Genomic DNA, 21,232 nt, shown 5'->3' on the forward strand with positions numbered 1-21,232 from the left:
TATAGAGGAGCTGAGAACTTCGGGCGGCTTCGAGCGGTGAAGCAGAGCCGTTACAAATTCGCCCAAGTTATTTCAAATTACTTGGAGGAGGGAGCCCTCAAAACCAAACCAGAGTGCATACTATAACTGGGAGTCTGAGACTGCTTTTCAAAAGCATGCAGGGACAGCCCCATCTTGCGAAGAAGCGACAAAAAGACGTGCACTAGCTTCTAAAGGAAGTTATGTTTTCAAAAAAAAAAGGGTCACATTCATGGGTATCTTTGGCATCCAGCTATCTGATTTTGGTGTCTCGAAGTGCAGGGGCGGTCGGACCTCTTCAAATGCGATGGAAACGAGGTGCCAGCTTCTCTGGTCCTCGCCTCATTGGAGCGCACGTAGGGATTAACCCGCCATGACATCCACGCCAAGACATCATTCACGATTTCAAAAGGGATTGTGCGCCGCAAATCGTTGGACGTAGGCGATGCACACGTAGTACGGACCCTGTTTTTTTTTACTACTCAGGGACAGTGGTCAGAATAAAAAATGGGCCACACCGCAGTTTACAAGAAGCATCGAGTGTCTGACATTCTGGATAACAGGATGTTATAAAACCCAAGATAATGAAGTGTGAGAGCTTCGGCATTCGACTGTCAAAGCTAGACGGAGCTTGCATCAGTTTCACACTGCTCGTGTAGGGACATCGAATCAATCGCTTTGAACACAATCTCAAGAAACGTCGCTTAATGCATCAAGACAGACGTACCTCGACTTAACGAGGAATTCATACAATAAGAAAGGTGGGAACAGCATATATGACCACTTGACGCGTCTGTACCAAGGAAGAACCGACTCGTCAACAGCTCGAGGTTGGTTACACATAACCCATTTCTTGGTTAGTCGTCGGGCCACAACTACGCCACCACGAATCGTCGTTCGATCATAGCTGGGGTTGAGAACAGCTTGATATAGGGTCTGAGTTCCATGGATGATCACAAAGTCTGCAGGATCGCCCTTTTGTGGGAACAGGTCTTGGGGTAGGTCGCTTGGCGCTATCCCAAGTGCGCATTTAGAAGTCAGTGTCACAGAACACTAGTGCAATAACGTGAACATAGCGTGGTTGACAATGTAGGACGTTACCAACTATTAGGGTTCTGATATCTCTGGGAGTGGCAGACTGGAAGAGGGCAACGCCGAGGGTACACAAGGCAAGTGGATCCATCGATCCTTGAGGCGTAAACGCGTTTTCAATGTTGTTGACACTCATGGCAACCTGCAAATCGTATTTACGAGCGATGTAAGGAACGCGGAGTGTGCTTCTTGGCGGACCGAGAGGTTTATCCCTGTCCTCGCGGCCTTGCATGTACAAGTCGGAGTTTGGCAAACTGACGAGCGTAATAGGGAGTTTGCCGATAGCCTCCTTGAGTTCTTGCCACTGGTCCGGAGTGAAGAGTTGCAGACGGGTCGCATGTCCGATGGTTATGCCACCGGTACGATTCACTGTCAGTGGGAATCCAACTGCCAATTCTCTTCGCTTCTCGGATAACCTCCCAAATAAGAGGCTCGGTACTTGGATCTAAATTATAGTCTAGATGAAAGTCGGCGTGCAGACCTGTTCGAGCTGCTAGCTCCAAGATCAAAGTAATATTTTTCTTCGCTTGGGCGATATTTGACTCGACGTAAGGGGCTGAACCAACGGCTTCTACTTCAGGATCCTCGAGAGCCTGCTTCAGAAAATGATAGTTGGAACCAGGCGTTGTATCCGTGGGCGAGTCAAACAACGATTCTTGCGCGAAGACTACTATAATGAGCAATATTCAAGTCAAAGAAAGGTGCGAGAGCTAACCAGCGATCTGTATATTACACGCTGTTTTGAATTCGTTTCTCAGTTTGACCGCCGTTGCGAGACAGGATAATTCAACGATGAAGTCGACCTCAACATGAGCTCGCATTGAAGTGACGCCGCATTCGATACTTTCGCGTACCAGTCGTCTTCCGCGCTGAAGAAGATCGTCTGGATCATCACGAAAGACCTGCTTGGCGCGAGCTGTTACCCTCATGGCCTCGGTAAAATCTCTTGACCATAGCACGTCAGATATTGACGCCAAGAGCCAGGAAAACATACCCGATTTCACATTTACAGCGGTCCAGAATGAAGCACTTGTCGAGATGAATGTGAGAATGACAGAGGCTGCCCGCATTATGGTCCGATGTTCTTCGGTAAAATGACGCTACTCACGAAGGTAACAGCAAGCTCCCTTTCGCATCAATTTCGTGTACGTCCGGCAGAGGCACGACATCATTGCTTCCGTCCGATAGCGACACACGCTCCACCTTCCCTCCTCTGCATTCTATTGTCCACAGTTGCTCAGCCATCTCATTGTCTGTGTGCGCGAGTCGAGCATTGTTGACAATAAGGGTGCTTTGAGGCATGTATGCTTGATGAACCGTTGCCTCTGTTAGGGAGCTCTCTGCGCTTTCAACAGGCTTTCTCCACCATCTTTGAATCCATTGCCAGCCCAAACGGTTCCTTAAAGACATGATGAGTAGGGAGGTGGAGAAGAGAGACAATATTAAGGAGCATAGAGCTTAAAATATAGAAAGGAGATACGGACATATTGGCGAAACGGAACCCTAGTTCGTGAGTACCTGACGTAAGTATGATGACTTGGCTTTTTCCAACCGCTCATCCGCTCGCACTATTTATATAAACTGCGCCTTCCTCCGGCATGTAAATATCAGTCTAAAGGGCTCCTTTCCCTCCACTCTTGTGTGCACAATGAGCTGTCCAAATTGCTTCAAAGGCGAGATTTTGGCTGGCGAACCAACAGGAACGATATCCATCCAGGGTGCTTACTACGCGCAAAGTGCCGAACCCTCGACGCGTGCTGTGATATTGTTCACGGATATCTTTGGTCTTCGGTTGAAAAACAGCAAGATTCTTGCGGACTTCTTTGCTGAACAGCTGAAATGCGATGTATGGGTTCCGGATCTCTTCGACGGTGAGCTTGATCTAGCAATTGAGTGTTCTAGGTTCACTTACTATGTTTCTCCACAGGCAAGCCTCCTGTTGAGGTGCATGAAATGAAAGTCCCAGAACGTATTGGAGAGAAAATAGGATTCTTTGGATATCTCTCATTTATCTGGCTCGCGTTGAGACGTCTGCCGCTAATTATTCATAGCTGGCCAAGTGTAGTGGATCGGAGGGTGACCACGGTGCGTAACTCAATCTGTATAATAATTACTAGGCTTCTGATGCGTGATCTCAGTTCATAGAAAGACTGAAGGCGGAGAAAAAGTATGAAAAGTTAGGCGCCGTCGGGTCAGTCTCCCCCATGGTTTTTTTTTCACTGGGAATTCAACTTGACTCCAGATATTGTTTCGGAGGAAACGCTGCTGTGAGGTTTGGAGGCACGAGCCTCATCGATACCATTGTTGTCTGTCATCCCGGTAAAGTGCCCATTGGACAGCTTAAGGCTATCAAGGTATTCGTCTTCAAAGAATTTTTGTCAGTGAAACTGACATGATCTCAGGTACCTTCGTCGTGGGCTTGTGCTGAAGGTTTTTATGATCTTTATTTGTGCGTTTGGGAGTAGTCTCACTTTGTCCTTTTAGAGGATATGTCCTTCACACCTGATGCGCGCGCTGCTGCCGAGGCAGAACTTGCGGGAAGAAGGGGTAAAGATAATTATGTAGAATATGAGTTCATTGAGCACAAGGGTATGTCTTCAGACTACTCCGTGACATTCAAACCGAACTCAATGACTTTTCAGGGACCACTCATGGATTTGCAGCTCGCCCAAACCTGGCCTACCCAGAGGTTAAGGCAGGTTTTGAAGCTGCTTTGCAACAGACTGTTGAATGGTTCAAGAAGACGTTACTGGATTAATAACTCCAGTATCAAGCCTACATATACCATGTCTCATACACGACATTTTCTTTGCTTTAACATAATGTGATTATATTCAGCCAAGTTTGACAGAGAATATTTCCGGATTTTATCTTCGTACGAAATACTTGTATGTTTATTCTGAATACGCCCTCTTACGCCCTCGCAAATCGCGATCATGGTCCGAGCGTGAACATGTACACGTGATCGTTAAGCTAATTAGGTCACCCCTAAACAAATTAGCCTAAAGCTCCCTGCATCGTTCGAGTTTGACTCCCACACTCACAATGAGCTGTCCGGACTGTTATAAAGGCGCAGCCCTATCTGGCGAACCCAAAGGAACGCTCTCGGACGTTAATGGCGCATACTTAGCTAGTGGTCCTACTGGCTCGTCCCACGCTGTGGTGCTACTAACCGATATCTTTGGTCTCGGCCCTCCCAATCCCAAACTTCTGGCAGATTTCTTCTCAGAGCAGCTGGGCTGCGACGTATATGTCCCCGACTTGTTCGATGGTGAGATTTTTTCCCTCTCTTCGTGACCCTGGATGTAACTTGTTCAGGAAATCCACCCGTCAGGCCTGAACAGATGATGATGCCAGAACGTGCAGGCCAAAGGCCCTCCCTGTGGGGGTGGATAAAGATTATTTTGGTCGCATTACCCACTCTTCCGGCTATGTTCCGCAATAGGCCTTCGGTTACCGATCAGAGAGTTCGAAGTGTCCGTGTCTTATGGGACTAGTAGTCGGACTTTTTGATGCTTATGCTTTTTCCTTTACAGTTCATGGATAAACTCAAATCGACTAAGAACTATGACAAAATCGGGGCCGTGGGGTATGTAAATCTCCGGATGATACAGTTCTCTATGCCTACAGATTTTCACTCGCCGGTACAGGTACTGCTTTGGTGGAGCCACTGCCATTAGGTTTGGCTCCACTGGGTTCTTCGATACCCTTGTCATCTGCCATCCCGGAAGATTTAGTATCGATGAGCTGAAAGCCATCAAGGTCATACTCTTTACATAGTGTCGCCCGTTTCCATTCAACTGGATTTGTCTAGGACCCCTCTTCGTGGGTATGTGCTGAGGGTGCGTCAGTTCATGTTGCAGTCTACATCTAGTTTTGACATCTTCTTAGACGACATGATCGTTAGTCATGACTTCCGATTGAAGGCAGAGGCAACCATGGCCGAGAGGAAGGACGGAGTTGCATATGAGTTCAGAGACTATAAGGGTCAGTTCTTTCGTGTCACTGGAGCATTCTTACTGACATATCTTGTGAAGGCACAACCCACGGCTTTGCAGCACGCCCAAACATTGACTATCCTGAGGTGAAGGAGGCATATGAAGGCGCCTTGCAACAGACCGTGGATTGGTTCAAGAAAACTTTAACTTCGAGCTCATAAAGCGGTACCGACTTAGCTGTCTTCCCTTGTATTTGTATTGCGTAGGTCATGTAACAGTAGCAGTTTACCGATAAAATAGCTGTCCCAGAATGGTCGAACCAGCCGACCTTTTATAATTGACAAGTCAAATGAAGAACCATGCATTTTACTTCTTCTCTCTAGTCAAGTCATCCGTGTCCCTCCAGCTGCGCAGAAGCGTCTGCTTGATGCTTCCCAACCCTTGGTGTTCGTCCTCAGCGTGTCGATATTCTGTGTCACCCTTGACAAGTTCAGCTGCGGTACGTCGATCTCCAGGTGCGAAGGGTTGGTTCCAGGCAGTGAAAATGAAGGAAGAAGGGTCTGGCAGCGGGTGGGCGGTGATTTCCTGAAGTTCTCGTTGTATAGACAGACAAAATCCATCCAAGTCTAGGTCGTTGAGATCATAATTGAATGGATTTTCACTGACGGAATAATGAGTACCCGTTCTTCTTCAACAGTGGTCTTACATACATTTCCTGGCCAATCTCGAGGAAACCGAGTAGAAGGAAGGATGAAAACGCCGTTCCGGGGATCGTCAGGTATTTGAAGTTGTCGAAGATTTGGAACTGCCCATAAAAATGTCAGAGGCGGTCAGAGCAAAGAGGAGACGACGAACTGGAAGGAGGAACAGGTATACCCAAAGGGACATTCGCAGGTGCATTTGATACGCAAATGGAAGCGGTGTATTCGCGATTCGTCCAAGGTGGGTTAATGTATCTTGGAGTGCCCCAATATTGTTGACGATACCAGCCGCAATAGGTGGCATCAGGACGCCAGAACGCATGATATCTATGAAAATAGCTTAACAAGCAACAGAAATCTGAAAAGAGAAAGACAGACAATTGGCGTAATCTGACAGATAGGTGGTAATCTGTAAGGGCACGTTGCTTTCTTCGATTTTTGGCCTAATCTTTCTCCCGAGAGCATTTCGTGATGCGCCTTCAATGACGCTCTTCTTCTTTCGAGTAAATTGTTTTGCGATCCACTTGAAAATAAGAAGAAAGGGAACGTAGTCGTAAACACTGGTCTTTGGAGGGTTACGAGCAGGTTTGAGGGGTCGATGACTGAAGATAGTAGGAAGAGCTTTCTCCGGGTCGAACGTTTTGGGTTTTGGAGTGCGTTTCCCGAACGAGTGCCAGCCTAATGATGAAGGAGCAGGAGAGGCGGAAAGACTGGGAAGAGCCGATTCCGCTTTTGGTGATGGCATAGCGTGGATTTTGTGGTCGTAGGGATGTTCATCTTCTTCGGATGCCTGCCAGAGAGGGAGCATGTCGGTACAGTCCGTTGCCGTTTCTGATGCAAATTTGGGTAACAACGAGATGAGAGGGTAGAGATCTTCATAATACACCCCTGTCTCTCCTCGTAAGTAGTGCTATTCAAGCCCACCAAGGATGAGAAAAACGTAGTATAATAAGGATGCTCAATAAGGCATACCTTGACAGAAACAGAAAATGCTTGAATCAAATTGATCATGGTCTTTTTCTCGATGATACTCTCGAGTGCGGTCAGCCTAGACCCATCTGGCTTCAATGGTCTATCATTTGGAATATGAATCCAAATCTAACGTGATGTCAGCCCTAATGTGAGGCTTGTTTTTAAGAACAGGACGCACCATTTGGGCAAGATTCCGTGAAGTGATCGATATATTTGACCACATTTTCCTTCCTTCCTGGTATCTAACGGCATCTGTTGGATAACGAACTGAAGCAAAGACAGATGACAACGTACCTCTCGTATGCAGAGGATGTCCTAAACGATATTACCAAACCGAGAACAGTACCCAGTACAGTCAACAATTGGGGGTTAACAGCCAAAGAATGTGGTGTTTTGATAGATACAAACGTCACCACTACGCAGAAATAAGGGTTAAAACGACGAAAAACTAGTGCATGAGCAGAGTTTTACTGGTTGCCACGGCGGTGAAGAACAACACCTCCGGCCAGATGTCATTGATCACGGTAGCACTGAACTTCTTCGACGTCCACTTGCCACGAAGGACGGGGTTGTACGCAACCATTGAGAAGTGAAACCTTTTTGAGGGTCGACCAGCGGGGAATTGGGGAGGGAAAAGAAAGACAAGAAGAGCAAGGGGCGTGAGACGAAGAAAGGGACGAAAGCTATTTCTAACATCTGTTTATTTGAGAACTTTTCCCGTGGGCGCCCATCTATGATCAGGGTAACTTGATTTCGTGATGGGAGAGGTTGATACCCTGAGTGCCCCTCATGAAACACGCGCAGGCTGAATGCACCAAAAACAAAACAAACCTGCACGTCCAGCCAGTCGATTTTCAAACAGCACTGACTAGATTTTGTCGTGAAAATTAGGACAAGGGGAATCACATTCCCTGTACAACGTGTGGATGCTGATCAAAATCCGACGCCGCTCATTGATACTTGCCGTTCCTGGAACTTTCGATGAACCGAGAATTTCCTACAGCGTACAAAGGCCTAGCGTTGAGAGAATACAGCTATCATATACTTTTATGTGTTGAGATGAGAAGGTCGCAGCCGGAAAAAAACCTGCTGTGTACCATTACTATCCAGTATAATGACTCAGTCTTGTTGAGCGATCTTGACTGCGTGATGCAACATATCATAGGGCAGCGTTCCGATAGAAAGAGCATCTTGATCTCAGCCGGTATCCCCAACTTTGTAGGCACTGCGGTAAGATTTATGATCAGATCGCAGGATTTAACGTCCATTAAACTTCGATGAGTCGCCCCGTCTTGATTCTGAAGGTAGCACGAAGTGTTGGCCGTAGCTGAAGGCAACTAACTGAGACTGACAAAGTTTATCAACACAATTGGCATGCCAATACTATGAAGGGTTTTGAAGGATCCATCTCGTCAACAGAAGGCACCCCAAATCAGTAGTTGTTCGAATCCATTCTTCGGAGCCTGTGTAGGGGTTCATATAGAATAGCGTTCGCTAGTACACGAAATGGACTCGCATCACACCTTCTGACCAACAGATAGTTGTAAGTGGAACACTCACAGCCGCGCCCGAAGTGATTTTCGGTATCATCGATACTCAATGTCTCCCAAAAAAGCTCAGGCACCAGAGCAAACCGAAATCATTGAGATTGAGGCATCAGACGCTTGAAGAAAGACAAATAAATGCTCGAGCGCCACCAGATGCGACAACAGTCAGGCCTGTGGAATGGAAGGTTCAAATAAGAGAATCCATATAAGGAGAACATGCAGTGTGCCGCCCTTCGTTCTTATTCCAGCGTAAGATGTGGGAGGCAGAGTGGGAACGAAACGATCCCCATTCGAAGTGGCACAGAGCATATCCTTACTCACGAACCCTTTTGGAGAGTTTATGTACTTGGTGACAATAGACCGAGCGAGGAACGCAGGTGTCATTTCCATTTAGGTTCGCCAATGGTAGGTTCATCACCGTTTGCGAACCAGTTGACCTTGTCTACGTAGGCGTCGACCTATAGCAACCGTCAAAATTACATAGCAAGGATACTTTAGCAGGGCACTAACCAAGTCGACGTGTTTCTTCACTACGTATAAAAGTAACGAATCTCTACTCCAGCATCCGTTAAGATGAAGACTGGACGTATGTAGGCTGTCTTGGGTACTATCACGCATGTGCCAACTAAACGCGAAATATTGGGGACTTAACTTGACTGCTGCGACCAATTGGGATCGTGCCAACGCGATTAAGTACACTGGCGGCGACTACTTTGATGCGGTAAACTTGTAATCTGATATTCTAGCCAAGTCAGGAAAGAATTTTACCGAAGCAATACGGTGTCTTACCGACAATCGCTCACTTTACCAACGTTATTTTGCCGTCTGTCATGTTTAGACATATTCCGAAGACCCGCTTCAACCCATTTGGGGATGACGATGCGCCCATGTCTTCAAAGTGACAACGCTTGTCTTCATGAGCTGGAACTTGATAGACGCCATGGAAACCTGGGGAACGAGGGGGGGAGTCGTGAGGCATATATGACGCACGTAATGTCACATTTTTTCCAGGCGCTCTAGTCATTGAATCGCAGTATCGTCGGTAAAAATCTTACGGATGTGAGAGTCACAAAAGAGATCCTTGGGCTTGAAGATGTCCGCCCCTTCTATTATAAGGCGAAACCTCCCTCGCTTGTCGGTATCTCCTCCGTAAAGTTTCAGGACTCGAGGACCTGGTGTTCTGAAGTCGATAAAATCATTGAACAAGCAGGCTAGAGCTCAAACCTTGTCATGTTATCCCTACCAAGTGAAGGTTGAGCAAGTGGATATCGGTAGCGCGGTCCGAAATGCCGACCGCGTTCTCCTTCCACTGGGAGACCATCGCTTCCTATATCCGCAACGGGTTGCAGTGGATGTCTTTCTGAACAACATCGGAGGTTCATCGCGGAATCCTGGATGCCGTTACTCGATCCTGAACGGGATTCTGTGCAGCAAACAATGTCGAGCATATGGCAACTGGAAGAAATATAACACAGTGAAAAACTGTCGGAAGAAAGAATGCCAGCTCCCGAGTCATTTTCTCTTCGGGATCATCCATTCTCCTGCGCTTCGCCGGGTCCTCACCCTTCTCCGTTCCGAACCTACGACTTTCCCGCGTTCGAGGGTATACCGCCAAGATGCGGGGACAATATTCCGCATTGTAATGTCGGTCAGTGTTTATGACATGGCGTGAACACCTACGAAGGAAGCCGATCTCAATAAGTAATGCGTCATGAAGGAGAAAGATACCGTTTCGCCGTACTTCTGGGAGTGTGTCAAGGTGAAGACGTTGATAGATGGGCGTTTTTTGTGCAATGGATATCCGGAGGAGTTAGAAGATGGGATACCTGTTCTGAAGCCGGGGTGCGTTTCGAATCCATAGATAAGCTACGCTGAGACTAATGGGGTTCTAATGATGAGGATGTGCCCAAATCCATTTGTTCAGATGTTTCCATCGCCCGTATACTATCATGTCGCAGCGAAGACAACAGTAGGCTAAAGATACTGGAGCAGTTGACCCCAGTCAGGAGATAGGCGAGTATGTATGGGGAAGAGAAGACTGAGAAGGGGGCAATAATAAAAGGTAGTATCCTTGCTTCTTCACAATGATTTACGCATCTATCTGGAAGCAAGATATATCTTTCAACTCCACAGCAAGACGTGTTTATCCAGATAAACGTCCATTCTTCTCGTAAAATTCAAGAACAGATGGACTCCTAGGAAGACGTCACAGGAGAAGATGAGCACATGCAAGGAGGACGTACAAGCTCGTTACACAAAAGAGAGGCTATTCGCTTTTCGGCATCGACAGATCAGGGTTAAGTGCAACCAATGCTCTAGACCACCGAGTATTCCTTGCAACACGTCGTCAACCCGATGGCCGGTTTGTCGTCGACAAAACAAGACTAATGTGAGTAATAGGTATTAGGAACCACTTGGTTTTGAATCGCCTTAAAATTCTTCACTACATCAGGTGTCAAAGAGTAAAGATGCCGACTAGATAATTGACTAGGCTTCGAGGTGTATCACCGAGATAACTGAGTATCTCATTGGCCATGATGCACTGACGGACCTCAGAGAAGACACAAGGAAGCTGAAGTTCGTTAAATCCCTGAAAGTTTTCGGGCCGAATGGCTCATATCTGAGGTAGCTCCTTTGGTAAAAGGCGTTGATATAGCGGTGGGGCCCGCTGCGATACGGCGAAATGAAGTGGGCCCAACTCGTCGTGCCATCATGGTTGTAGTTCGAGATCGCCGACTGACTTTTTTTGGTGTTGTGAAGCGTGACCATTGAATGCACTGCCACCATGTGAACGTCTTCGAAGTTGCTTCGAAGTTCGCAACGGCCAGCATTCAGATCCTGTGAAGTATGGCAGTGGGTAAATGCACAAGGCACGGTATTTATCTCACGAGAAGGTAGAAATAGATTCCTGCATTTTCGGATCCTTTCCCCTTTGTGACTGGGTACTCGTCCGAAATTGTACGCGCCTTCTGGACGAGGTACCAACCTTTTCAAGGTCTTAACGGGTTTCTACTGCCAACCGCCCAATGTCATAATGCGGTGAGTTTCTACCATCCGCATATAGCTAATGTACTAAATGATACATAATCATTCAAGAGTTTCCGTTCAAATTTTCCGGAGATTACCGTCTTGGTTTGAGGAGCTGTCTAGGGTCGCCTGGAGTGCTTCCTCATGTCAAGGCTTCCACAGTACTGTTGCGTTCCATTTTGATGAATTTGTGCGCCTGCTAGTCGACTTGAAGAACGATGTGCGAACCACCAGGCAATGTGCTGTGTCCTTGTTCTCTTGCCCGCGTTAAACATCAATCACTCAGTTTCTCTGTGTGTTGTCATATTGTGTAGGCGATGTCATACTATGCTAATTATGAAAAGTGCGTTTTCCATTAGATTCGAGCAGGGTTGCATATTTTCATCGGCACTATTGCTCTGTGGCGACTTCCCACCCTCCCGCGCCCCGTACGGTTAGGTTGTAAAGATATTTCCGTTGAATCAGCTCTCCCATGCATCATTGGACCTTCTGGCTGCCCTTATCCTGACGAATGGCGGCTTTTATAATTGAATATTGAAGACCCGCCAAGCAGCAACCTATCATCGTGCATTCATATTTCCGTAGGCCATACACACTAGCGTCAAAGAGTATTACTTACTCCTTAGGTATTAGCTCCTTAAATGCATGAGCGCCGGGTGACGTGAGCTCGCTTGAGCAACACGCAGAATATTTTTGCTTGCAATATTGCCGTACATGGCGATACCTAGGTGATACTTACACATGATGATACCCTAGACGTCCATCGCGTTGCATGCGTTTGCTTCGCACAATTTGACAATTCGGCGGCTCTTCTCGTGCGTTCTTCTCGAAGGTGACTCCTAACTAGCTTGGCCAGAGCATCATGGTGAGTCTGGTGTTGACGACCAGCTCCAATAGGAGACGTATCTTCTTCCTTTTCTTCAGAATCTCTCTACCCGTCCGAATACCGACGCTCTCTCAATATCCAAGGGTCTGCTCACAAGGCTTGCTTAACAGACTCCAGGTGCCCGGGACTTCCTCAATAACACTGAACGCCGAACCATCTCACGGCCCGTATACTCACTCCTCAAGTAACCCTGAGACGCCGCTCTTCATATTCACTGCTTTAGGTTGGGATCATTTTCTCACTGCTATTTTCCGTCGTGATTCTACTTCGATGTGACCATCATAGCAAGCACATCCAGGATTCCTGATTCATTTGGTGTGAGCAGGTTAAGTTATCAATGAAGAATGAAGAACGTCTGGATTCGCTATGCTTACCTCCCCTCTACTGAACTCGATAAACAGGAAGCAGAAAAGTGTGCAGTTTATTTTATCCCGGTGCGTGTCTGTCCTGATTGGCTTTGCAATCATCCCTTTCTTACGCATCTTCTAAGATACTGCGATCCAAGACGACCGGATCTCCTCTGCTTCGTAGACCGGCATCGACCGTTATATGGTGCCAAGATAATCGTGAAGCTGTTCTAATCACATATCGAAATATCTCCTGATATGTGTGTTACCCAGACATCTTGGGCTTCACGGCCCGCGTATGGCACTGACTGTCATGCTTCTCAAGATAATTTTGGGTCTTCATTCAACGCAGTTTCTGATAACGTGAAGGAAGACATGGTGGAACTCGAGTCTCGTCTTTCTTTTTACATCATATTTCGTGTCTCCCGTGTGTTGATAGTGTGTCAGGCGAAAAGTGTGCTCTGCGGAGACTTCGGCGGTAGCATAGGTCCTTATAGGACTCGGAAACTGTGCACGGGGCGATGGCTCTGGCGTGGCCGAAGAACACCCGGAACCGAGGTTGTTTTTCTGTAGAAGCTGCAACAATGTGACGGAACAAATAGTAAAATATGGCTTAATTCGACTTTCAGAGTACGTTATTTCGATGGACAGTGGCTGAACTTTGCTAATGTGGAGTGACTGTATTGAAAACCGATTATCGGATAGGGAAAAGTACAATGGTTTGTATGCTCCCATCTTGCTAGATGGAGTTCTATTCCACTAGGTAATTTCTAGTCATAAAGGTAACTCCTTCAGGACACAGGGACTCCCTCGAAGACCTTAGCGTGTGCCACGGAATCTCACAATGTCAAGGACATGCCTTCTGGGCGTGGTAACGCGAACGTGCCGCGGCTGTTATCCTTCCGATGGGTCTTCTACCAGCATTTCAGGAAGGAAGGCGAAGCAATGCTTACCCGCACCTTATATGAAAGGATAACTCTGACCTGAAATTTGCTTCGCTCTGGATACCGCAGTGATTTGACATTAAACATCTGTCCTAACATAGCGACAAACACGCGAGAAGCCTTGACCATATTTTGTCTCGGCCTCTTTTACTACAGTTCAGCAACGTCCTTTTGCTGTAAATCTCTATCAGCTGACCCGGAAGCTATCTTCCCCTGGTCCGCTTCATTACCGGATGTCTCATGGAGCTCGGAGAGTATCGGACGCTAGAGGATTGGTCCTACATCCATGCCTTTTCATCTTCACGTTTACGGTACTCTCAATTCCTCTAGTAAAGTGCCGAGGGCTCGCGACGCCACGCATCCTTTTGGCGTGACGGACAGAAAGAGTCGCGGCAAGAATGTGCATATGTACCTGATCAATCAACAGATTTGCCTACACGACCTCGTGTCCCGTAAGTCAATGAAATACCTAAAGGCGAAAGACCCACCCAAATAATGGTGTGGTGTTTCCTTTTCGCGCCATTTCTTTTAATTCAGTTGACCTTAAGCGGCGGAGCAATCATGGCAGCCACGGTCCTTCTTTTCAATCAAATCTGGAGTTTCCGTTGTTCGTTTTTTCTCTAAATCGTTTCAGCCATGTTTTGATCTGCCGCGATATCTGCTGTATGAGAGTAATAGAAGTCGCACTGATTCGTCTTCCATATTCCAAATGCTCCGGTTAGGCATACTTGGGTATTTGCGTTTTTTTATTGATTTGTTTATTTAATGTACGCAATGTATATGTACCGATGCTATGTATTATTTTGCTTTCAACTGCTAAAATTAGTCTCGTACACCGCCATGAGTAGCATGCCAACCATAAACAAGGATGTTAAAAAATGAAGATGCCCAAAGGATAATGCGTGGTAATAATTATGAGCCTGATGAAGAGGTATCACGAAATCGTCCGGGTTCGAAGATGCTGATAAGTGATGAAACTAAAGATTATTACAAGGTGAAGGGTGAAAGGCGCAGTTTGTATATCACGCCATCAACGACAAAAATTTGGGATGCTCGTATAACGGTAAGTATGCATTGAGGTGGACGAGCGCCAGCCGGGATATCTTCTCCGCGAGGGTACGAATCTCCTCGGCTAGAGGTTCCATACCGGTGGCAGTTCCGATATTCACGGTTGACCGTGAAGTGGAGGAAATCATCGAGAAGAAATCAACAGACGACAGCTGTCCAGTTGAGGAGTCCCTGCCCGGGTAGCAGAGAGCGACAACGGCGTTAAATACGACGTCGCGAAGGCGATTACGAAGCATTATTGTGAGGTGTGAGTTCGGTTGGATATGGAGATCTGCCCATTTTTGAGCGACGCTGAGGAATTGCTCGTCTGGAGGAGGACCGATAGATAAACACGAAGGCCGCATGTGAGGGGAAGGTGGTGATGAAGATGCGGGGGACGGCGAAGGTGATGAAGGCGGAGGTGGCGCTGGTGAAAGTGGAGATGAGGGTGCTGATATTGTGGTGATAATGTAGGGCGAGAAAAGAGATGATAATAAGCTTTGTTTTGACTCTCTTTAGCTCGCATAGCAAATCTGCAGGACAACGTCCTGTTTTACGCGTAACCATTTTTCATCACTGTCCTTGGAGGAATCCTGTCCAAGGAACAGTAGCCGATGCGAGAGGATCCAATGTCCCGAATTTCATTTTTAAGCTTCACTAAAAACGCCTCGTCTACCTTGGGAGTTCGTTGGTGCGGAGTTAGGGCGCGTTTCCTGAGCACAGCAACTGTCGGTACAAAAGCAAGAAGAACATGAACATTGCTGTCACATCAGCAACATCTGCGCTAGTAACACTAGGCGGTTGTTATCGAGATAGCACGTTTCTGGGAAGCCCGGAAGTGGAGTAGTAGGGGATGTCGGAGGTGTAGAAGAAGGGCTAGGCAATGACGACGGGGAGATGCGTGTTGGCGGGTTTAAAAACAAGATCAGTAAGACCCTTGAGGGCCAGCGATGTAAATTTGCTGATTTCGTTTCAATTGAGGGTATTTAAGGCCGTCCGAGTACGACGGGTGAAGAAAGACAGCTGCATGGGAAAGCATAGATGAGTGCGATCGCCATATCCACTCCCGAGTCACAGTCAAGGAGGAATACAGCTTGAGGCCTTTGAAGGTCTTGAGTTCCCAATGACCTGACGTTCGCTTCAGATAGGGACGCAAAGTTTGCAGCTGATGGTTCGCGATGTCTAACGAGAAGGTGGGGTTAGAATATGAATTGGAAAAATAATGCGGCGGCTAACCAATTTCATGAGTTCTAAGATGTCCATACAAAGCCGAATAGCCTTGATAGGATCCGCCCTGCCGATCTGGCTGCCAGGTTGCACGCCTCAGCCGCCTCGACCATGCCATCTACTGCCTGGTCCCTATGGGAGCGCAGTGGGCTTTGAGCGTGGAACCAATAGAGCGGAACAATCCCGAAGGGTCGAAAACCCGATGCTTAAGCTCTTGCTCGATGAGTGACGGATCGAATATAGAGCGAATGTGGCTGGCCTGGGCCGTATGTTCCTGGATCTGGGATTTGAAGGATCCAGGATTTACGTACATGCCAGATATACTTGAGAGGGGTTGTAGAACGAGAAGAAGGACCTCTAGAAATTCTGAAAGGAGTGGCCGAATGCGGGACGGCATTCGCAGCGTTACAACACGAAGAGAAGGTGAAAGTACGGAGACGGGGACATCGGAAGGCGAAGAATGATTACAAGCAAACGACGGGTAAATGAGGTTGACTATGCACGTCGAAGCTGATATACATGTGCAACCTGACTCAAGTTCCTGAGTGACTGCATTCCAGTACTTTCAGAAAGCTCGCGTTCCGTCTGCTGCCTGTGGGTCGGAAATGAGACCGGATCAAAGAGCAAGTCGTGGGCCTGTGTGAAATCGACTGTTGAGAAGGCATATAGTAGCGACAGATGTAATTACGCACGAAGTGTGGGCTGCGAAGAATGACGTCCAGATCTAACCTCCTTCAGACTCTGTCTGTTAACAGAGGCAGCTGGGGCGGTATATTGCGGTGAATTGGCTTCAATATGAATGGGCTGGGCAGCGTCAGGGAGCTGTGGCAGCCGCGAGACACATTTCGCGACCACAGGGGTGTCTCTGAGATGAAGGAGAGAACCGGTCGACGGCCCAGGATCTGCACCGCATACAGTGCCAAGGTCCTCGACGTCGCTGCCATATCTATCAATTGGCGGCGGCTTTGCTGGGGGCATTTTGACTGGGAATTTCCGTGCCAAAGCGAGACGCCTTGACGGCATTGCTCTCGGAGGCATCTTTGCTGTTTCGTGGCGCGGGCGTTTGGCAGGGCTGGCGAGCTGTGAGTCTCCCGTATCCCAAATGGCGCCTGTGTTCAACCAGGACTGTCGTGGGGCGTTGCAGGACACTCCTGAGGGCGGCTGGTCGACGAGCATGGCGTCGACTACAGCATCGTTCGACGAAGGATCCTGGTCGTCACTGTCGGCTTTGCGTTTGCGGTTGTAAGGAAAGCCATGGGGATCGTCCATGGAGAGGGGAGAGAGGGAAAGGGAAGAGAACGAGGGAGAATATATATTAGGAATGAAGGCACCCCTTAGTATTACCGCCTTATATCTGAACACATGGCTGCAGGTGGCGACAAGCGTTTGCATAAATTTTACCAAGTCCGCATTTGCCCAGTTGAGCGAACCACGTTATTCCCTATTACATACTACTTCTACATTTTTATCTTGCCTGCCACTCATGCCACTGTCTGGATCTCTTCTTCCCGTTCTACTCTTCTCCATGTAGGACCCTGGCCCTTATCATACCTTCCTAACACCATATATCACCCGGAAACAGGTAGACTACGGATATCATGCCTCGTGCCTATTTCCGTATTTTACAAAGTTAAAACCTTGATTATTTCCACTTGCCATCTATGTCTTTTTTCCATGTCTCGTGTGTTCCCAAGGGTATGGCACTGGTACGGCAAGGGTCACCAAATCAATGGATCACCGAATTGTCTTACCGCTTGCGTTCCAATTCCGTTCCAATCAGTACTTGATCGTTCGTTCCACCCAGTTCGTTCTGTTCCGTGCTCAGCTATTTCCTTTTAACGCATACCTCTTCTCTAGGGCCATACTTATCGCCAACAGGCCCCCTACACGGCATCGTCCTGTCCACGGGATGGTTCGTGGCGTCATCCTATCTCCAGGCCTGTGGCTGCTGGGATCATCAGTCGAGACTGCATTCTGCAGTTACCTTCGGATGAAATTCCGATTCTCCTTTGTCTACTTTGCTCGTCGCTTCGCCGGACATTCGGTCATGTCGCCAGGCATTATTCTCGGTCCTTGTCAATGGTTTGTTCCCTTGTTATATAAATGCCTAACCTTGATCAATATTCATTTAAATGTTGGATCGATCTCAATTCCCTATAACCGTTGCATCACATCACTGGTCGCCCAAGTACTTCCGGTACAAAGGGAAGCGCTCCAAGGGGGGATTGTAACATCTGACCACATCTGACTACTGTTGTTCTCCGTACCGCCGGGTAATCCCAATGAGTCTTCCTTCCGCCGCTCGTCGCGACAATGAATATATCCGAGGGTGCTCAAATTCTGTCACTTCCCGGGTTGCGCACAGTGCTCATCGATCACGATATATATCATCTGTTAGTGGACGTCTGCAAACAGAGAATCTCCCCAAAAATTTTTGGCCACCGGGCTCCGTACAAACCTGTCCCCTGCCAGGGGAGCCTCCTTCTCTTACAGGCGGTACCCCGATCCTGATGTAAACAATCTCCACTGTCACCGCGTGCGCACAATGAGTTTCTTATACAAAAGCCTCTCACAGCTATTCTATAACATACATTCGCTTTTCCATCATCATCAAGAATCACTCGCTCTGAAACCATTCAGATTTCTCACTTACGACGGGACTTTGCCGCGCTCCGGTACCTTCCTTTTTCCCTCCTCTGGTATGTACAGTTGTAATGGTACCGAGGTTGAAAACTCATTCAAATATGGATCTTTCCAGATTTACTCCTAGGCCACAGATGGAATCTTTGGGATAGACCTCGGTGCGTCCGCCGGTCTTGATAGTTCAGCCACTTGAATATAAAGCGCTCAAGTTTTCCTGCCGTCTGCCACGGACCGCACACTCTGAGCCGTTGTGTACAGAAGGAAGCCATCATTATCCCGTGCCTCTCGTACTCGGTAAGTTGGAACCAGTACATATCTCGAGATGGCGCAGAGAATGTTCTGGATACCTTTCTCGTCATAGCGCTCGTGATTGGCATGCTGCACAGTGCTGTTTTTCATCCACTTATCGCACTTGCTCTATTAGTGTGTTCACAAATGCTCCGAGGTGTTGAAAGTTTCCTTGGCTCTTCCATATGATAATTCCGAGTCGAATGTCCACCGTACTGGGATCGTGTGTCCTTTTGGGTCCCCATTTATGCCGGAATACGAATTGTACATGTGTGATCAATTTGGGCGGAAAAAGTAATGTCCCTGAGTCGGCCCAAGTACAGTACTCAATGATTCCGCGTCCTCCTGTTTCGAAAATAGGGCTACTAGGGAAAAAAATTATCTCGGTAGTTGAAGACAATACTGGGGTATGGAGGTAGGAAATAGTCCTAGAAGCAGCTCATAATTGTCATCAACGCTGAAACGCTTTCTATGCATCAATTAGCTTTCTTCCGGTTTGACTTCCTCAGGCTCCGCGGTTGTAGCCTTCTTTGTCGGCTTGCGCCCGTAAAACTCTGCAATGATCTTGGGGTTGATCCGGTTAAGTTGTTCTTTAGGGAAAATGCGTAGAAGGGACCATGCCAAATCGAGGGACTCGAAGATAGTTCGCGACTCATATGATCCTATATACGAGTTCCAGGGGAAAGTGAGACACAAGAAGACCCGCTAACGAAATACGGACCTTGTCCAACAAACTGATGCTCAAATTTGTCAAGGAACTCTAGAGCGAGTTTGTCCTCGGACGACAGAGCCTCTTCTCCCACAACAGCCTTCATGGCAGCAGCGTCACGTCCGATAGCGTATTTAGCATACTGAAGAGCATTCAGTCCCACGCTTGCACATTTACCTCAAAGGTTCTCACCAGTTGGTTCGACACATCACCATGATCCTTCCTAGTGAGCTTCTCACCAATAGCACTCTTCATGAGGCGAGACAATGAAGGTAGCACATTGATAGGAGGATAGATCTGACGATTGTGGAGCTGGCGGTCAACAAAGATCTGGCCCTCTGTGATATAACCCGTCAATCGGGAATAGGATGCGTAATATCTAACAAAGTAAGTCAGATTAGGCATCGCATTTAGAACAAAAAACTGGCCATCGTTGGGCATGGTGGAGAATGGGAATCTGGGTGATCGACCCATTTCGCCCTTCCACTCGCCCTGCCCGTTCGTAGATGGTCGACAAATCGGTATACATGTAGCCGGGATACCCACGACGGCCCGGAACTTCTTCACGGGCAGCTGATACCTTGAACGCGTGAGACAATTGGTCAATTAATCACGAAGTGATCAAAAAATTGGCCGACGCACCTCTCGTAGTGCGTCTGCATAGGATGACATGTCAGTAAGGATAACTAGCACATGCTTTTCGAGTTGGTAAGCATAGTATTCAGCAGTTGTCAATGCCAGCCGGGGAGTAATGATACGCTCGATTGTAGGATCATTCGCCAAGTTCAAAAATAGTGTAACTCTGTCCAAACTGCCGTTGGATTCGAAGTCTTCCTTGAAGAACCGAGCAGTCTCCATGTTAACACCCATAGCAGCAAAGACGACAGAGAAATTGTCCTCGTGGCCGTCGTGTACGTCTTTCGTAGGCCGTTTGACCAAGCCAGACTGTCGCACAATTTGGGCGGCGATCTATGAACGGGTCAACAACAGAAACGCGACAACGAAAGGTGAATTCTCACCTCGTTGTGCGGAAGACCAGCCGCCGAGAAAATAGGAATCTTCTGACCACGAGCAATCGAGTTCATGGTGTCGATGGTCGATATACCAGTTTGAATCATTTCTTCGGGATAGATTCGAGAGTAAGGATTGATGGGTGAGCCTGAAGGTAATAGAAACTAAGATATGAGGGCTGAATCTGTAGAGGAGGTGCTAGGACGCACCATTGATATCCAGGTAATCTTCTGCAAAAACCTTGGGGCCCTGGTCAATGGGGTTTCCTGAACCGTTGAATATCCGTCCTAGCATATCCTCCGCAACTGGAAGCTTCATGCTACTACCGGTAAACTCGACGTGCGTCGCCTTAACATCAACGCCGGACGTTCCTTCGAAGACTTGGACGATGGCTTTCTTCCCCTGAACCTCTAGTACCTGCCCACCACGCGTCGTCCCATCCGGTAGCGTAAGTTGTACAATTTCATTGTAAGAAGGGAACTGCGCAAACAGTCAGCGTAGTGTCACCTACACTTGTTCTGATATCCTCACTTTGACGTTGTCGAGTACGACGAGGGGTCTGCAGTCGGTGAGCCGAGAGATTACATTCAAATCGCGCCATACTTACCCATTAATAGCGGAAACGGTGCGGTAATCTGTAGCATTCGCGACGCATGAGATAACGTCCAGGGATTCATACAGCGAACTGACCGAGATGAGGCTGCACTCGGTATTCTCTCGTCACGGCTGCTGCGTTGATAGCGGCCAGATCCTTATCACTGATGCGGGGGTCGACGACCATTTTCCTGAATTACACAAATTCTACGGTCGATACGACAGGGATACGGAAGAGAGG

The 21,232-nt window shown here is 47.7% G+C and overlaps 7 protein-coding genes across 7 annotated transcripts; 3 read left to right on the forward strand and 4 right to left on the reverse strand.

Moving 5' to 3' along the window:
- Window positions 1-251: 251 nt before the first annotated feature.
- Window positions 252-2,644, reverse strand: EV420DRAFT_1517101 (Metallo-dependent hydrolase). Its single transcript, XM_060471987.1, is given in 8 exon segments — window positions 252-483; window positions 537-707; window positions 757-1,071; window positions 1,124-1,479; window positions 1,499-1,777; window positions 1,826-2,055; window positions 2,105-2,170; window positions 2,219-2,644. 7 exon segments carry the CDS (start codon window positions 2,518-2,520, stop codon window positions 639-641), a joined length of 1,617 nt encoding a protein of 538 aa, XP_060335716.1. The 5' UTR covers window positions 2,521-2,644; the 3' UTR covers window positions 252-483; window positions 537-638.
- Window positions 2,645-2,657: 13 nt separating this feature from the next.
- On the forward strand, window positions 2,658-4,106 carry EV420DRAFT_1760602 (dienelactone hydrolase endo-1-3,1,4-beta-D-glucanase). Its single transcript, XM_060480632.1, has 7 exons — window positions 2,658-2,981; window positions 3,038-3,195; window positions 3,249-3,301; window positions 3,353-3,464; window positions 3,513-3,540; window positions 3,595-3,699; window positions 3,753-4,106. The coding sequence occupies exons 1-7, from the start codon at window positions 2,759-2,761 to the stop codon at window positions 3,866-3,868; spliced, it is 795 nt and encodes a 264-aa protein (XP_060335717.1). The 5' UTR covers window positions 2,658-2,758; the 3' UTR covers window positions 3,869-4,106.
- A 49-nt stretch (window positions 4,107-4,155) lies between these two features.
- EV420DRAFT_1638149 (dienelactone hydrolase endo-1,3,1,4-beta-D-glucanase) lies at window positions 4,156-5,269 on the forward strand (the record flags this gene model as incomplete). Its single annotated transcript, XM_060476801.1, has 7 exons — window positions 4,156-4,381; window positions 4,429-4,586; window positions 4,647-4,699; window positions 4,761-4,872; window positions 4,925-4,952; window positions 5,002-5,097; window positions 5,148-5,269. The coding sequence occupies 7 exons, from the start codon at window positions 4,156-4,158 to the stop codon at window positions 5,267-5,269; spliced, it is 795 nt and encodes a 264-aa protein (XP_060335718.1).
- Window positions 5,270-5,414: 145 nt separating this feature from the next.
- Window positions 5,415-7,304, reverse strand: EV420DRAFT_1263472 (Bestrophin, RFP-TM, chloride channel-domain-containing protein; the record flags this gene model as incomplete). The annotated part of the gene is made up of 8 exons (XM_060467177.1): window positions 5,415-5,709; window positions 5,759-5,853; window positions 5,904-6,076; window positions 6,128-6,659; window positions 6,722-6,847; window positions 6,900-6,963; window positions 7,016-7,136; window positions 7,193-7,304. 8 exons carry the CDS (start codon window positions 7,302-7,304, stop codon window positions 5,415-5,417), a joined length of 1,518 nt encoding a protein of 505 aa, XP_060335719.1.
- A 6,763-nt stretch (window positions 7,305-14,067) lies between these two features.
- Window positions 14,068-17,123, reverse strand: EV420DRAFT_1517138 (uncharacterized protein). The gene is made up of 9 exons (XM_060471988.1): window positions 16,439-17,123; window positions 16,359-16,396; window positions 15,869-16,308; window positions 15,756-15,825; window positions 15,455-15,684; window positions 15,314-15,395; window positions 15,185-15,280; window positions 15,062-15,112; window positions 14,068-15,028 (listed from the first exon to the last, which is right to left on the reverse strand). The coding sequence occupies exons 1-9, from the start codon at window positions 17,013-17,015 to the stop codon at window positions 14,495-14,497; spliced, it is 2,118 nt and encodes a 705-aa protein (XP_060335720.1). The 5' UTR covers window positions 17,016-17,123; the 3' UTR covers window positions 14,068-14,494.
- Window positions 17,124-18,172: 1,049 nt separating this feature from the next.
- On the forward strand, window positions 18,173-19,010 carry EV420DRAFT_1052908 (uncharacterized protein). Its single transcript, XM_060465541.1, has 3 exons — window positions 18,173-18,445; window positions 18,505-18,547; window positions 18,599-19,010. The coding sequence occupies exons 1-3, from the start codon at window positions 18,292-18,294 to the stop codon at window positions 18,864-18,866; spliced, it is 465 nt and encodes a 154-aa protein (XP_060335721.1). The 5' UTR covers window positions 18,173-18,291; the 3' UTR covers window positions 18,867-19,010.
- On the reverse strand, window positions 18,960-21,178 carry EV420DRAFT_1725733 (V-type ATPase; the record flags this gene model as incomplete). The annotated part of the gene is made up of 10 exons (XM_060479825.1): window positions 18,960-19,339; window positions 19,399-19,528; window positions 19,579-19,765; window positions 19,857-19,966; window positions 20,029-20,355; window positions 20,406-20,545; window positions 20,607-20,877; window positions 20,929-20,956; window positions 21,005-21,032; window positions 21,088-21,178. The coding sequence occupies 10 exons, from the start codon at window positions 21,176-21,178 to the stop codon at window positions 19,158-19,160; spliced, it is 1,494 nt and encodes a 497-aa protein (XP_060335722.1). The 3' UTR covers window positions 18,960-19,157.
- Between the last annotated feature and the right edge of the window lie 54 nt (window positions 21,179-21,232).

This window comes from Desarmillaria tabescens (assembly GCF_030435595.1).
Source record: "Desarmillaria tabescens strain CCBAS 213 chromosome Unknown EV420scaffold_6, whole genome shotgun sequence".
Taxonomy (NCBI): Eukaryota; Fungi; Basidiomycota; class Agaricomycetes; order Agaricales; family Physalacriaceae; genus Desarmillaria; species Desarmillaria tabescens.

Bases quoted from the DNA above. Each gene is read 5' to 3' on its own strand.
- EV420DRAFT_1517101 (XM_060471987.1), bottom strand. From the start codon at position 2,520: ATGTCTTTAAGGAACCGTTTGGGCTGGCAATGGATTCAAAGATGGTGG. The intron at 2,056-2,104 runs GTATGTTTTCCT...GCTATGGTCAAG, and splicing joins CGCTGTAAATGTGAAATCGG to AGATTTTACCGAGGCCATGA. The intron at 1,778-1,825 runs GTTAGCTCTCGC...TCATTATAGTAG, and splicing joins GTGTAATATACAGATCGCTG to TCTTCGCGCAAGAATCGTTG.
- EV420DRAFT_1760602 (XM_060480632.1), top strand. From the start codon at position 2,759: ATGAGCTGTCCAAATTGCTTCAAAGGCGAGATTTTGGCTGGCGAACCA. The intron at 2,982-3,037 runs GTGAGCTTGATC...GTTTCTCCACAG, and splicing joins GGTTCCGGATCTCTTCGACG to GCAAGCCTCCTGTTGAGGTG. The intron at 3,541-3,594 runs GTTTTTATGATC...TTGTCCTTTTAG, and splicing joins GTCGTGGGCTTGTGCTGAAG to AGGATATGTCCTTCACACCT.
- EV420DRAFT_1517138 (XM_060471988.1), bottom strand. From the start codon at position 17,015: ATGGACGATCCCCATGGCTTTCCTTACAACCGCAAACGCAAAGCCGAC. The intron at 16,397-16,438 runs GTGCGTAATTAC...CCTTCTCAACAG, and splicing joins TTCTTCGCAGCCCACACTTC to TCGATTTCACACAGGCCCAC. The intron at 15,685-15,755 runs GTTAGCCGCCGC...GCGAACCATCAG, and splicing joins TCTTAGAACTCATGAAATTG to CTGCAAACTTTGCGTCCCTA.
- EV420DRAFT_1052908 (XM_060465541.1), top strand. From the start codon at position 18,292: ATGAGTTTCTTATACAAAAGCCTCTCACAGCTATTCTATAACATACAT. The intron at 18,446-18,504 runs GTATGTACAGTT...GGATCTTTCCAG, and splicing joins CTTCCTTTTTCCCTCCTCTG to ATTTACTCCTAGGCCACAGA. The intron at 18,548-18,598 runs GTGCGTCCGCCG...AAAGCGCTCAAG, and splicing joins AATCTTTGGGATAGACCTCG to TTTTCCTGCCGTCTGCCACG.